The 15979-nt window shown below is 44.3% G+C and overlaps 1 protein-coding gene across 2 annotated transcripts in view; it reads left to right on the top strand.

The window, feature by feature from the left end:
- The window catches only part of Dpys (dihydropyrimidinase), a 78505-nt gene that overhangs the window by 14673 nt on the left and 47853 nt on the right, over positions 1-15979 (top strand). For both annotated transcript variants that reach the window (XM_087558939.1, NM_031705.2), the window contains 2 exon segments: positions 1398-1577; positions 3324-3513. In XM_087558939.1, coding sequence (XP_087415065.1) covers positions 1398-1577; positions 3324-3513 — 370 coding nt within the window.

Raw genomic sequence — 15979 nt, 5'->3', positions numbered from 1 at the left:
TAAAGACTACAACAGTGGAAACAGTGTCAGTCCTGAAGGTTCCAAGGCCAAGGAATCTACATGATTGCTTTGTCCAAAGGGCTATCCCATGGTTTTAGAAGCTCCTAGCTCTCTGTGGCAATCTTCTGTGACCCTTGCCTTTCAGAAGGATCATTCTAACGCCTGCGCACATCGCTTGTACATCCCTGCGTCTTGGGTTCCCCTTTTTGAAGACAACCAATCATGAGGGGCTAGAATGTACACCAATGACATCATTACAGCCAATCACATCTGTAGTAAGCCTGCTTCTAAGTAAGGGCTTAAGACTTTACCACAAGGGTTAGGGAACATAAGACAGTTTGTTACAATGTTTCCCCTCTTTTATGAAAACTTTTATGAAGTTTTTTGTAGTCTTTTCCCATCTCTTTTATTGAAAACAAATTTCCCCTTCACATAATATATTCTGCTTATGGCTTCTCCACCCTCTACTCCTCCAAGTTCCTCCCCACTTCCCCTTCTGTCCAGATCCACTCCCCTTCTGTCCTTTATTAGAAAAGAACAGGCTTCTAAAAGATAATAATAAAATATAATAAGATAAAACAGAAAACTATCACACTAAAGTTGGACAAGACAAACCAACATCAGGAAAAGAGCCCAAGAGAAGGCACAAGGATCAGAGACCCACTCGTTTGCACACTGTGCACTCTCATGAAAACACTAAACTGGAGGCCATAATGTATTCACAGAGGACCTGGCGCAGACCTGTGCAGGCCTGTGCTTGTGGCTTCAGTCTCTGTGAGTTCATATGAGCTTTGCTCATGGTGATTTGGAGAGCCTTATTCTCTTGGAGTCCTCCCCCTCCACTGTCTCCTACACTCTGTCCTCCTCCTGTCCTGCTGGGTTTGATAAGCTCTGAGAGGAGGGAATTGATGGAGACACCCCATTTGGGGCTGAGCGGTTCAAGGTCTCTCACTCTCTGTGTGATGTCTGCCTGTGGGTCTCTATGTTTGTTCCCATCTGCTGCAGGAGGAAGCCTCTCTGATGATGGCTGCCACTGTTGCTGCCGTGTGCCTTCATCTTCTTTTCCTAGAACAATCTCCTTAAATTGGGAGGTAGATGCAGAGAAATTCTGAATTCAAGGATAGAAGTGATGTTCTTTAGGGAAAGCTAGTAACGTTTTCATGTTTGTCATCTCTTAACACTCAGGTTAAATCCACCTAAGAATAGAACGTGATTAACAGTAGCAGCCATTTATCAGGTAAAATGGGATGTGACATGGGGCTTAACTGCTTGTTTCTGAGGTAAATTGCCACCCCATGCTGCATATTTCTTTTCTGAATATAATCTTTGAGGAATATCGAGTTATCGTTTAAATTAACGAGGGACTTGTTGGTGTACCTATTGCCCCCCCCCCCCAGGTAAAAGAAGAAATGAAAACCCTTGCCCAAGATAAAGGCGTTAACTCTTTCAAGATGTTTATGGCCTACAAAGATCTGTACATGGTGCAAGACCAGCAAATGTACGCTGCCTTTTCTCAGTGCAAGGAGATAGGGGCCATTGCTCAGGTGCATGCCGAGAATGGAGATTTGATTGCAGAGGTGAGTGCTTCCATCCCAACCCTTCCATAGACAGGAAAATGGCTGTAATCTAAGCAGAGACATCAGACCCTAGAAGGTAGACTCAACTCAAGGGAAGAAGTTAAGTCACTCATTATCTGTGCCGCATAAACACCCAAGCTGGCTTGTTTGCCACTGCCTTTGATTTTATTCGGTGCCTCCACATGGTTGGATGAAGAATTCTTCTTTTCCAACCAGCTACATACATTCAATTTTAAAAGAAAATATGCTGTTATAAAAATGTGAGTTATTTTCTTTTAGATTGATTTTTTATTATTTATGTGTACACATATGCCTGCATAAGTGCATTGTGCCATGTGCATGCCGTTCCTACAGAGTCCAGAAGAAGTTGGATCCCCTGGGACTGGAGTGGCAGGCAGTTGTGAGCTGCCTTGTGGGTGCTGGGAACTGAACCCAGGGCCTCTGGAAGAGCAGCCGGCGCTGTTAACTCCTGAGCAGACTTCCCAGACTGTAAATCATTTCCTGTACGTGTCCCTCAGCACGGGATTGTTTTCTGAGACTCAGGCTGCTGGTACAGAATGCTGATGTGTGGCCATAGCTGTGAACTGAGGATGTGAGCGGTGCAGAGGACAGTATTTCAAAGCCTCACACTTTTCAGAGACTGGGAATTCCGGTGTGCTCTGAAGGAATGGGGAAGATATTTATTTCTCATGTTAGCTCCATTACCAATGCCCAAAGCGTGTGCCATCTGCAAGATTTAAAGAGCTGTCTCTAAACCTTTATATTAGCTGATTTTTTTTCTTCCCCCAGGCTTAGCTCCCATTAAAGTAAGATTGCAGCTCAGTAGCCAGGAGGCCCTGGGAAGACAAGAAGGGGGTGTGAGCTATAAACTCAAACAGGCCAGAGTTTAAATGTGACTTCCTCATCGTGTGACACAGGCAGGTCCTGTCAGTCCTCTGAATCTTGACTTGCAGTTCTTTTGTGAGAGGAAGAAAGAAAGAAAGAAAGAAAGACAGAGAGAGAGAGAGAGAGAGAGAGAGAGAGAGAGAGAGAGAGAGAGAAAGAAAGAAGAACTTTCTTCAATGGATGTAACTAACATCGTGAGTGGCAGTGGAGACTGGTTTGGTATAAAAATGCAACTCCTTAAACAATATGTTGAGTGGGTCACTTCAGCAAGGGTCTTGAGTTGTTCTATTTTGTTTCACTGAATTAATAATATACTAAAGTCTCAAACATGAACAGAAACCTCCTGATCTTTTTCGGGGCTAGGATAGACAGACAGACACACAGACGGTAGAGACCAGAGAACAAACTCAAATGGCATTCCTCAGGAGCCAGTCCACTATTTTAGAGACAGTCTGTCTGGCTGACTGGGCGTTCACCAGTCAGTCCGACAGGCTGGCCAGTGGTTCCGTGGATCCACCTGTCTTGCCTTCCCAGCATTACCAGGGCATCGTCCATCCTGTTTGGCTTTTTCACGGTGTGTTCTGTGGACTGAACTCAAGAGCTGCCTGGTTGCATAACAAGCATTTTACCAACTGAGCTCTCTCCCTGGCCCCTCTCTTCCCCTACCGTTTCAATTGAAAGAAGCTGATGGTGAATAGATACGTGGGGACACTGTGAATCTACGCGGTCCGCGTATTTCACTCTGCCCTGCCCACACACCTAGAGGTGACACACCTGAAAGTCTTTCAGAACCTTTAATTTCCGATAAAATCATTAGTAATCCTTCCTGTTCTCTTTTTTTACATTCTTGTTGCCTTTTAGGGGGCCAAGAAGATGCTGGCACTGGGGATAACGGGCCCCGAGGGGCACGAGCTGTGCCGCCCGGAAGCAGTGGAGGCAGAGGCCACCTTGAGAGCCATCACCATTGCTAGCGCTGTGAACTGCCCTCTATACATCGTGCACGTGATGAGCAAATCCGCAGCGAAGGTGATAGCTGATGCGAAGAGAGAAGGTGATCCAGTGGGACCTCAGCGCCTCTGTTAACAATGAGTCCTTTGCTTAGAGTATGAGGAAGCTGTGTTTGGGGTCTGCCATATGTAAACATGTCTGCTTCTTTCTTCTTTTCTTTCTTTTTTTTTTTTTTTTTTTTTTCGGAGCTGGGGATCGAACCCAGGGCCTTGCGCTTGCTAGGCAAGCTCTCTAGCACTGAGCTAAATCCCCAACCCTCTTTCTTCTTTTCTATCCATCTTCAGGGCCCATTCGCTTTCCTCCGGTGACTTCTTCCTTCCACTTTTGGCCTCAAACTATTTCAAGCTCATTATCCATCTCTTAACACCATAAGCAGCAAGTTTTTATTTAAAAACACAATAGTGAATTTTAATTTTAAAGCTAATTTTACAGCGACTCCCACCTTTCCTGATCATTAAGCTTACACTGCTAGGACCTGATGAGCCCAGGGCAGAGTTCATGCTCAAAAACTTGCTTTTGAACAGAATTGATTTGTCTGACAGCACCTTGGATGTCGGGTCAACCAAAGCAGGAGCTCCCAGAGCGCTTTAAAGATTGCGGTTTTAAAGGTTATTCTTTAACTTCGAATTGATGGTTGCCTCAACTCTCTAGTTCAGTCTAAATGTAGTCATGCAAAAGAAAGAAAAAGTGTGGGGGAAAAGGCATTAGTTTGGTACTGGAGCCCCCACCTACCTGGTAGATGGCACAGGTAATCCTGAAGTGGGGAAGGTCATCCTGTTAATGCCTCTCCTGGGAGTGATAGCCGGTGGCTAATGTACCTCTTAAAAAAACCACCAAATGGATTTGGTATGCTTTTAATTGACACCAACATAAATTTTGTCAAAATTGTGTGTTCCAAGAAGTAAGGATTTTGTGAGCCATGTCCACTTTTAAAATGTAATCCACTATATCATGTGTTAGGAATAAGGTTAAGATGAGCTCAAAAAGTCTCACTAGCAACTATTATGGACCCCGTGTGACAGGATGGCCAAGAAACAGCTCCCTCCAAACAGCTCCCTCCCCTCACCTAAACAGAAGTAGCGGAAAATCCCAAGCTGCAGTTCTAGCTTTCTCCCACCAGATGGTGGTGTTGCCAGCTCTAAGGAGCTGGTTAGGTTTCCCTTTTATTGGGCACACCAGGTACACAATGATAAACTGGAGAGAACAGTAAAATCCTCAGAAATGCCCATCGTAACCCACCAGCAAGCTATGGTTTTGAGACTTAAGGCTGAAAGCTTTTTCTTGACAGTGGGTATTTATTCTATATGTGGACTAGATTCGATCAGAGCCAACTTATAAAGATCTGGAGACCACAGACAACAATCTTAAACATAGGCATTTTGATTTTGATGTTAAATTAGTTCTAAACACAATTTTATTTCTTGAACGTGAGAACTGTTTACAATTCTGCAGTAATCCAAGTTTCAAAATTATATACTCCCCCAGAAAAAAAGTTCAAAGAAGTTTTTTCCCCCCTTCTGGGTCCTTGTCACATCCCACAAGAAATATCTCCTATTACTTCATAAAACAAAACAAAACGAAAACCACCTTGCTAGTATTTTGCCCTTGCTGGTTTTTCAGTTGCAGTATATCCTTGAGGCCAGCCCTCAGAAGGTGGGTTTTATCATTTGCATTGCAGATCTAAAATGTTCTGCAGTGTTTTTCCAAATAACCCTCATTGGAGGGCCACTTGGTCTGGGGCAGCCCTCAGAACTTACAAGTGAACACCAGGGCTGTCACCTTCTGTCACCTTCTGCAGAGACTATTTGGTTTTGTAGACGGTGTGGCTTTTCTATTGCCTTTGTAAGAAACTGCTACATGCTTAGAGACTTAACTTGAACTTGCTATCTGGTTGTTCTAGACGACAGAGAATCCAGGTGTCTGGAGTGCCCGCCCCTTCCTTAACTTTCCCAGAGCCCTCACCTGCTCAGTCTCCTCAGCTCTTGCCCACCTACACCCTGCCTTCCTGAATCTTTAAAGGCAACCATGCTGGGCTGTGCACTGGTGTCGGCTTATCCTGAATGGCCTCCTGCCTCTCTCTTCCACTTTAAGGATCCTTGTATAACATCGAGCCAACTCCATTAATTTAGAAGACTTGCCCACCTCAAGGGCACATCTAAAGGTTGTCTTTTCTACATTATGTAACGTGAACAAACTGTCGATTGGCATGTGGTCCCATTATGTGCCTAATGTAAAAGGGAATCTTCCAGATGAAGGATTGCTGTTCAAAGATTACGTGGACATGCAGCTGCTTAGATACTACTGGGTTCATTCCCAAAGGCGCTGTGAGCATGGGACGGTTTAAATGACACTCAAGCAGGCCGGCTAAGCTGGATTTACAGTAACAACACTTGTAAAGAACACTCATGTGCCCAATTGTTAAAGAGATAGCAGAAGGAGGCAGCCTGAGATAGCCCACCGTCCCCTGGGCGAGTAGGACATTGATGAAGGAGGGACCAGAAGGAAGAGAAGAAAGACTAATGGACCCAAACTGTTCCCATGGGGACTACATAGTGAACCTAAGGACATACCTTGGAATGGTGATGGCTCAGAGCCTATGGACCTCGCTGATTGTGAAGGACTGAGGCACCCCGTCTGTAATTTATCACCCTCTAATATAATTTCTGAACACAAACGTGCAATAAAAACCTGTTGCTTGTAACCTTATTTAAATAAGAAATAACTTACCCTTTTAAGGAAATCTATAAATACTTTTGTCACTCACTTCTTTCTCCCTGGATACGGACAGTGAGTCCCTAGAATACAGTGTCTAGGACAACACACAGAACCCCCGTTCCCATCCCAGAGCAGCTGACTCTAAAGTGCTTCACTGAAACTTTGGGTGGTTCATGTGATTATTAAAGTCAGAATCCAGTCACAAAGGTTGTCAAATTATTGGTCTGTCTCTACTGTGGCTTAGGGACATGATGCTGTTAAGTTTGACTTTATATCTCAATTGACAGCTGTACAGCCAGATGAGGCGGGCTGAAGTCCTCACAGCTAACACTATCCGTGCTTCAGAGCAGGATTCTGAGAGCATTGATCCCTCCGGGTTTCATTGCCTATTTGATTTTAATATGTTGCTGCTTTGAAGTGTCATCACAATACGTCAGGCTCAACTTTACAACTGTGTCGTGACTGATGATGTCAAGATGTGGGGACCATCGGTGGGCAAAGCTCAAAAGACGTCAATGGCAAGTGCTGGGTCTACTGGTCCAGCCCAAGGTCACCAGCCCAAGCCCAACCTCCTCAGCGACTAGTTCTACTGAAGTGTGCCGTCAAGAGCCAGGGTGTGCGGATGCCACGCTTCATAATTCATTGATTTGACGTTTAGAAAATTAGCTGGTTTGGGGGTTGCAGTTATGTTTGATAGCCATATTGAAGACACTCTCATTGTCTTAGCACTTGGTATTATGGGAAGGATAGAAACGGCAAGGCTGGATTTGCTAAAGCATTCACCGGAGACCTGGCTAGCTCTCATTTCTGTCAACCATTCTTCAGGCCTAGTGATTTTGGCCTCATTTACTTTCAAATTTCTGGGCTGTAAGTAGGTAATAGTGACTTACAATTCGGAGTAGCATCCATTGTCCTCCAACCATGAAAAATGAGTGACTTAGCTCATGTAAATGCTACCTGCCACCTGAGTTTTGTTAACAATAATTGTCACTTCAAATGACAACTTTTGTGCCTGGTTAGTGCTGTTAGTGACATCCAGGAATGTCTCTGCCAGCCCCTTCTCCTCTCCCAGGCTGCAGAAGGACATCGAGGGCTGTCATTACAATTGCATTATGATCATCTGAGTCTGACAGTGTTCTTCCCAGCATCTGTTTCCTTTCCACAATTCTGTTGCTTCCCTGCTTTATCTACAGGCTAAGCCCAACATTCAGGTACAGTGTAGAAGTGTGACATAGTCTTCCCTGGCAAAAAAAAAAAATCACTGGGAAGAGAAATGTATCCACCCAGTAAACTAGTCACATTAACTCATGAAGAAGCAGTTTCAAGTGCCAGGGTCAAGCGCACTTCCTTCTCACCAGTGAGGCTCCGAAGCTCACCGAATTTTAGTTAGCTACATATTTAGACCATTGTTGTCTTATAAAGTTTCTTGACTTCCCTGGAATTTCTCCAGCTAGCTCTTTTAAAATAGGTGTATAAAGTAAACATAGGCTTCTGTACCACACTGTGAACAGCTTCCAGCCTTTCTCTCCTGCTCTCATCAGCTACGAGCAGGTCCTTTTGCAAGGACTGCTTTATTTTAGGGGGGAAGGGAATAATCTTTCTCCCTCCCTCCCTCCCTCCCTCCCTCCCTCCCTCCTTCCCTCCCTCCCTGCCTCCCTGCATCCCTGCCTATGTCTGCCTCCTCAGTCTCTGTCTTTCCCTTTTATCTGCGAACCGCGTCCCTCCTGTGTGCAGCACACAGGGACTGACCACTGAGCTCTGGTGGATGGATCCACAGCTCCCTCCCACAGTTTGAGAGTAACACCCATTGATATCCTAGGCTCGATATATGAGTTCTTCTCATATGTCCACTTTCTTGAATACTTTGAGAATTCTCAGGATTTATTTTTTAAGCAAAGTATATAGAAAGTGAATTTTCTAATTTTCCTCAAGTTTGTTCATTGAATGAACACAGAATTCAGGTCACAAACTACTTCTGGAAATGGACAGTTCTGGCATTGTTACCAATTCTGTATAATTGTTTTCTTTTTCTCTCTGACCAGTCTTACCATCTGGAATATTCTCATTTTTTTCTCCATCATAGAGCTACAGAAATTTCATTAAGTCCACATTGGGTCATAATATTTAAATATTCCCCTTCGTGTTTAGGGAATATTTTAATCTGAAGGCTGATCTTAGGTTCTGAACTTTTCTTCTGTTATTTCTTCCACATTTATTTTCTCTGTTTACTTTCCCCCAGAATCAGCTCCTCCAGCATCCTCATCTTCTTCCAGGTTTCCTTCTCTTTTCACCTTTAAAATAATCTCAAAATGTTGCTCTGTTTTGTTTGGTTTTTTAATCCCTTCCTATGGACTTCTGCCTTGGGAATCTTTTCTGTTTGCTTGTTTTTATTTTTATTTTGTGTCGATGGGTGTTTTGTCTGCGGAGGGTGTCGGATTCCCTGGAACTGCAGTTCCAGGCAGTTGTGAGCCGCTATGAGGATGCTGGGAACTAAACCCAGGTCCTCTTAACCAAGGGGCCCTCTCTCCAGCCCCTCTCTTCTTTTTCATGTTTTTCTTTTCTAAGAATACAGATGAGGCTTTAAAATTCTCCTTCATTTCCTATGTGTTTGTTTGTCTTGCTGGTAATTTTTGTTTTTAAATGACTTCGCAGTCTCTTTCTCCATGGTCAGGACATGGCTCAGTGGAAGAGCACAAGGACCTGACTTCCAGTCCTCAGCACCCTCAGCACAGAGCCAGGAATAGCCATCTGTGTGTGGGACCCCAGCATTGGGAATGGAGGTTGGGAGGCAGAGACTGGTGGGTCTCAGAAGCTCCTGGGCCAGGCACCCTATCAAAAAGGCAAGGTGAGCTCCTGGCTCGGTGAGACACTTTGTCTAAAGGGGTACATAGAGGAGGACAGCTGACTTTTTCCTCTGACCACCACATCTGCACAAATGGGGATACACACTGGCAAACTCACATACATCCTCCCACACACATACCACACATATAAATCATACATACACAGCACACACACATACTTAGTCCTCTTTTGGTGTGATCTATGTTTTTTTAAAAGAATTTTCATTTATTATAATGAGTGTGTATGTGTGTGTGTGTGTGTGTGTGTGTGTGCACATGAATATGTGTGATGCCTGTAGACACCTGCAGAGTCTGCCCAGGGTTGTGTGTTCTTTAAACATCTGGTGGCTCTTGGCTGTCACTGTGTCCATGTGACTGGATGGTTCAGGTGCACAGTGTGAGGGCTGGGCATGCATTTCTTCTTCTCTGAGTAGAGATCTCTAATAGGGAACCGTGGTCTTTAGTGAGCTATGTACAGTATACAGGTATAAGGTCTTTACTCGGTGCTATCAACACATTACGAAGGCTGACCCCCCCAACACCCCCCACACACAAACACCCACAGGTGAGGGCTCTGCTAACTGAGCCCTCTTCTCCTCCCCTTATTTACTGTCCGTTTGCCAGAACCGCTGTCCTGTCTCCCTCTGCTCATTTGAATTCTGAGTTCACTCCTCTCTTTCCCTTACCTGTTATTCCATCCCATGTACTTCTGTCCATCCTCAGCGCCCTCAGAGCCCGCGGAGCCTCCGGGCACCATGGTTCCTCTTCCTTCTGTGAGTATGATGGATTCCCTCCGTCTGAGCCTCTTCATCAGATGCTGCCGTAGACTGGGAAGAAAAAGAACATCATGTTCAATTCCTCAACTTTAATCCCAAACCCAGGCTTTGCTTGGCTGAAACCTTAGCATTTCCCCTATCCTTTGTCTGCTGTGGTGAGGAAGCAAAAGTCTGACAGGAAAAGGAAGGAAACTGTCAAGGTCAAGTTGTCTGTCTCAGTCACTGACACAGAGACCATAGCAGTTCTTATGAGGGAAAGCATTTAATGGGGGCTGGCTTATCATTTCAGAGGGTCAGTCCATTATCGTCATGGCAAGGAGCATGGCAGCATCCAGGCAGACACGGTGCTGGAGAAGGAGCTGAGGGTTCTACATCTGGATCCACAGGCAGAAGGAAGTGACAGTGACACTGGCCAGGTTTCATCTTCTAAGACTTCAAAGCCTGTCCCCCAGTGACACACTTCCTCCAACAAGGCCACACCTCCCAATATTGCCAGTGCCTAGGAGCCTTTAGGGTCATTGTCATTCAGGCTGCCACGGCCTACTCCCTGCCCCCATAGGCTTACAGCTGTATCATCACGAAAATGTCTCCACAGCCTTTTCAACGTCTCCTCTGAGACTCGGGCAAATTTAAATGAAAAGAAGATTACATATTTCTAATATATAATGGCACAGGATATACATTACAATTCCAAGAGGGAGCATGCTGGACCAAAACAAGACCAAAACCCAACTGAGCAAATATCAAAATCGCATCATCATGTCTGATGTCGAAGGGATCTTCACACCACCCATAGCTGAGTTGCCTTTGACTTTGGCAAAGAATGAATGTCCATTTCATTCTCTTGTGTATTCCAGGCTAGCCTTGATTTTTTATTATTATTATTATTATTATTATTATTATTATTATTAGCTACTTTTCATCTTTATTTTTTACAATCCAGCTGTTATCCCCCTTCCAACCACCCTCCAACAATTCCTCATCCCATTTCTTCTCCCCCTGTCTCCAAGAGGATGTCCCTGTGCCACTCCGCCCCACCCTGCCAGACTTCCCCACTCCCTGGGGCCTCAAGTCTCTTTCCAGTTAGGTGGATCTTCTCTCACTGAGGCCAGACCCAGCAGTCCTCTGCTGCATATGTGTTGGGGGCCTGGTTGTGTATGCTGCCTGGTTGATGAGCCTTGATTTCAAGATCCTCCTGCTTCAGCCTCTGGAGTTCTTGGATTAAGGTACAAGACATAGCCTAGTCTTGAGCCAAACAGTGCACATGCCGATATGAGTCTTTGACATACCTGATTATTCTTGTCTCACTAGCTTTCACCATGCATGTACCCTTTTGGCCACAGTGCTGCACATGGGATTCTCAATGGCCCTTTAAAATTACATTGCGCTCTTCTTTCCAACCACTAGAACTTGCCTATGGTCCACATGGATTTTGTTGTTTTGGTTAGAGTGGAAGCTCAGTCTCTCAGTATCTTAATCTGCCTGTTATTGTATCTCATCTGTGATAGAAATGCCAAGGATAGCCCTCCTGTGGTGGTTTGAATAGGAATGGCGCATAGACTCATGTGATTAAATGCTTGGTACTAGTGAGTAGCACTATTAGGAGATGTGGCCTTCTTGGAGTGAGTGTGGTTGTGCAGGAGGAAGAGTGTCACTGTGGGTGGGGGGCAGGATTTGAGGTCTTAGAAGCTCAAGTCAGTTCTCTTTCTACCTCCTGTTGACCGGTTTGTAGAACTCTCAACTCCTTCTCTAGCACCGTGTCTGCCTACAGGCCACCCTGCTTTCTACCATGACAGTAATCGACTAAATCTATGAACTGTAAGCCAGCCCGAAATAAATCTTTTCCTTTATAAGAGTTGCTTTGGTTATGGTGTCTCTTTACAGCCATAGAACCCTAAGACAGAAGTCTACCCTTAACTTGTTTTAACATATCTTATTAAAATTCAACCTTATTCTATACCCAAGTTCCTCTCTTTAGGGTGCGGGGAGCAAGTATGCATCTTCTTTGCACGTATTGATGACACATTTTCTTTTTGCTTTTCATAAAAATCAAATTACAGGATACAAATGGGCTGTTGCTATGCCCTGGGTTGGGTTTGTAAATTAGAGGGAGGTCCCATTAGTTCTTAAGCCACTCACTGTGAGCTGGGCCTTGTGGTTGGTTTGCTGTTTATTTGGTTGCTTGTAGTTGTTTGAGCTGGTCTTGGTTTTCCTATAGCACAAAGACCCATAGCCAAGCATTTTGTTGTAGGACATGAAGTTCTCACACAGGGGTTGGGTAGTTCCCACTTTTCAACTCTGTCCTCCACATGTTCCTCTTGTTTTTAGAAGACTGAGAGAGATTCATAAAAGGCCACATCCTCTCAAGGGCTCATGCTCTTCACTGATCAACAGCAGCAAGCGAAGTCTGGCTTCTATACTTCAGTGCACTGACTCTCCATGGCCAGGGGAGGGGAGGGCGGTGTGTGGTTGAGCTCAGGGGAATTTGAATGTCACCTTGTCCCTTTTCCCTTTTGGTCTCTGTATCTGATTAATTCATTGTCTTTTATATTTAGAAGATCTACTTCAAAGTAGTTGAAAACTGGCCATTTAAGAACATTTAAAAACTGGAATTGTGTGGCTCTGAGAGAAACAGCATCTGTGGAAGGTATAGATTTCTTAAGGCTCCTGACACACAAAGGACCACAGCCATGGTGTAATCAGTAGGCCCTGTTTTTCCAGAGTACTGGAGATGGGAAACCTGAGAGGCCAGTGCCAATAGCATCAATGTTTTCTGAACTGTAGAGGAAGCCACATCCCAGGCCATGTCCCAGGCAATGTCCCAGGCCTCTCTCCTTGGCTTCCTCAGAAGGATTTTCTCCTCTGCTTTCAATGTGTCCCTTCTGTTGGTGTCTATTTTCCAACTCCCTCTTCTTTTAGATCCCAGTCTTATTAGATTAGGCTCTACCCCAAAGGCCTCACTTTAATTTCATTACCTCTATAAAGACCTTATTCAATATATTTGAAGACTTCCAGAGCTGAATTCTGGTGTGTGGTAGCTTGAATGAGAATGGTTCCCATAGGTTCATATATTTCAATGCTCAGGCCCCAGTTGGTGGAATTCTTTGGGAAGGATTAGAAGGTGTGGCCTTCCAATGGTGTGGAGAAGGCATGTCACTAGAGGCAGGCTTTGAGGTTTCAAATGACCATTGCTGTGCCTAATGTACTCTCTCTTTCCTGCTTTTGGTTCAAGATGTGAGCTCTCCCTGTTGTCGTGTCTTTCCTCCTCTATCATGGACTCTAACCCTCTACAGCCGTAAGCCCAATTCTTCTAGGAGTTCTCCTAGTCATGGTATTTTATCACAGCAATAGAAGAGTGACTACTCCATGATGAGATACACAGCTCAATTTATAAACATGAAGAGATCCCAGGCTTCCAGGGACATGCTACATACTTTTCTATACATCATAGTTATTGCTTTTATTTATTATTTGCTTGTTTGTATTTTGGGGATGATTGGTTTGTTTTTTAACCTTCACGAATTTACCATACTAGAAGTGTATTGCAATCCCATTTCCTAGATAGGAAAACTGAGACAAAGAAGATTGATTCATCATATGCAAAGCTAAGATATACAACATCAAGATTTGAACTCAAGTCTGTGTTTACTACTATTCTGTCTCTGTTTAATTTTCTTCTCAAATAGCATTGTTGTTTGAAAAAAAATAATATTTTGAATCAGTGCAGCCCAGCAGAGCTTCACCCTGTTATTTAGTAGGGAAGTTATTTCAGAAGGCAGAGGTATCTTCAAACGTCTTCCCTGACACCTGCACGGATTCTCCTCCCCTTTCAACTGTCTCTCATAGCTCTGAGGACGCAAGGCTCAGCACAAGAGCACCCACTCTGTCACTTCCCTATAATAAAGCTGTCTGGTGATTGAGAGTCCTAAGTATCTAACATGCTTCGTGATTCAGAAACCTTTAGGATCTCTCAGAGATATGAATACCATTAAGTGGGAGATTGCTACAGGATGATAGAGTCTTTGCATTGTGGTTCCATGTCCAAGGATAGAGAAAGACTAGGGAGAGCAAATGTGGATAGAGAGGGTACAACCTAAGGAGAAGGGTGCAGGGGAGGAGACGGGTGATAAAGACCCAAGAGTTATTGGAACCATGTGGATGCAAACATAGGAGAGTACCAGATGGAAGCCCAAAAAATGCTGTTCACAACCGCCTGCAGTGCAGGGAAAGGAAACCAGGAAAGGAAAGTGGATTAAACAGGGTCGCATCTACAGATAGCTTGTGCTTGGCTGAAAATGTTTAGGGATGTGCTCTTCACCAGAGAATGAAAATGTTGCTTTCCTTATAACAGTGTGTGCATGGCCCTGTGTCAGAGAAGGAAGGCTTTAATTCTGGGTATGCCACTGTCCATGTGTGTATCTCTGGCAGATCAATTTGTTTCACTGAGTATCAGTTTCTTCTTTTATCACAGCAGTGTGAGGTGTCGCTGTGAGATCAAGAGATGGGAAAATTCTATAGTCTATAGGTATGGTCGCGATTGCTCTTGCCTTATTTTTAGCTCAAATCTACCAAGACTTGCAATTAGGTTGGATTTTTGTACTTTGAGTCTTAAATTTATGGACTACTGGACTCTGTTCTCCCTCTCCTTTATACTTTTTGCATGAGTTTTGGTCCTTTAAAAACTGTGGAGGGGAGCAATGAGCCATTAGCAATTTTTATTTTTAATTTTTTATATTCATAAATATGTAATGAGAATAAAGATGAAAATACACTCCTTAATGAAGAGCTTGTGTACACTAAAAAAAGTAGCTTGTCACATTTGAAAGGGGCTAAAGCCTTCCGAGGAAATTACCTGTCATCCAAGTTTGAAGCAGCCCTGGCAGACTCCGGTAGATGCTGACATCTAATTTTTCCCAAGAGCTATTCAAATGGTAGAGGTTTGGGAACTGCACTCCCGTATCATTTTGATGTGCCAAGTGATTGAACAGAACATGTGACAGAGTCTTTCCTTGGTGATGAAGCACCAAGGAAAATCCTGAGTTGGCACCTCATGAAGTGACTGCAAATCAAGTCAGAGTCTTGTTGTCCAAGCAACTGGGAGATGTGCTCTTGAAACAGCAATTTCTCTTCGGAGTTGCGGTGCCTGTCTTAGTCTCTCCAAGTAGAGAGCGAACTACCTCTTAGTTCACTACAAATGACCGATGTTTATCCTGCCTGCCACAGAGAGATACTAAAGTTGCTTCTCTTCTCTGGAAACAGGCCAGTAAGGACCTGGAGCGGTGTAGCGTTGTGTGTATCACGGAATCGAAGCAGATCTGCAGTGGTTGAGGTCCTAGGGAACCCCTTTCACAGGCCATGGCGTGGGGTCCGGGGAGCCCCTTTGATAGGCCACGGTGTGGGTGTTGGGGAACCCCTTTAACAGGCCTTGGTGTGGGTCTTGGGAGGCTCCTTCACAGGCCAGGGCATGGCACTCAAGTCAAATTCCTAAGCTTCAGCGAGCCTGGTTTTGACTGTTTCTCTATCTCCTAGGCTAGGAAGAGGCTGGTTTAGAGGAAGGATGATTTGTGAGAGGAAAGGGTGCTACATTTCCATTTTGAGGACTCTAGCAGCTGGCGGCCATTCATTGCATGTGCTCTGTAAGGAAGTCAGTTAACTTCAGTTATATATCTGAACCGTAACTAAAATTCATCATCTGGTCAACCAAAATGAGCTCATTTGGCATGCTAGAATCTCCTCACTATCTATTCTCTCTCTCTCTCTCTCTCTCTCTCTCTCTCTCTCTCTCTCTCTCTCTTTCTCCCGTCTCTCTTCCTCCCCCTCTCTCTTTTGATTGCTTGCATGTGATGAGGTTGATGCCAGTGAATCTATTATTCTGACAAATGCTAATCAGATAGGAGTCTGATTTTAAATGCAAATTCACTGTGCACTATTAAGTTTTCCAACATCGCGTGCTTTGGATAGCCTCATTTGCATGATTTTTTAAGTGTGCATTTTGGGCTACAATTTTATTATCTGAGTGTTCTTTTATTGAATATAGATCGTCTCAGAAAGTTCTCTCTGAAAGTGTGAAAAGGTCATCAATCAGCAGCAGCAGAGGAGCACCGGGGTTGGAGTCCGTGTGGTTATACGAACAGTAGTTCACCATCTGGCTAGATGGTATAAAAGTTAAGATCAC

Source organism: Rattus norvegicus, chromosome 7, assembly GCF_021556685.1.
Source record: "Rattus norvegicus strain SHRSP/BbbUtx chromosome 7, alternate assembly SHRSP_T2T, whole genome shotgun sequence".
Classification (NCBI taxonomy): domain Eukaryota; kingdom Metazoa; phylum Chordata; class Mammalia; order Rodentia; family Muridae; genus Rattus; species Rattus norvegicus.
The sequence above is the reverse complement of the archived record's forward strand: the minus strand, read 5'-3'. Positions and strand labels throughout refer to the sequence as shown.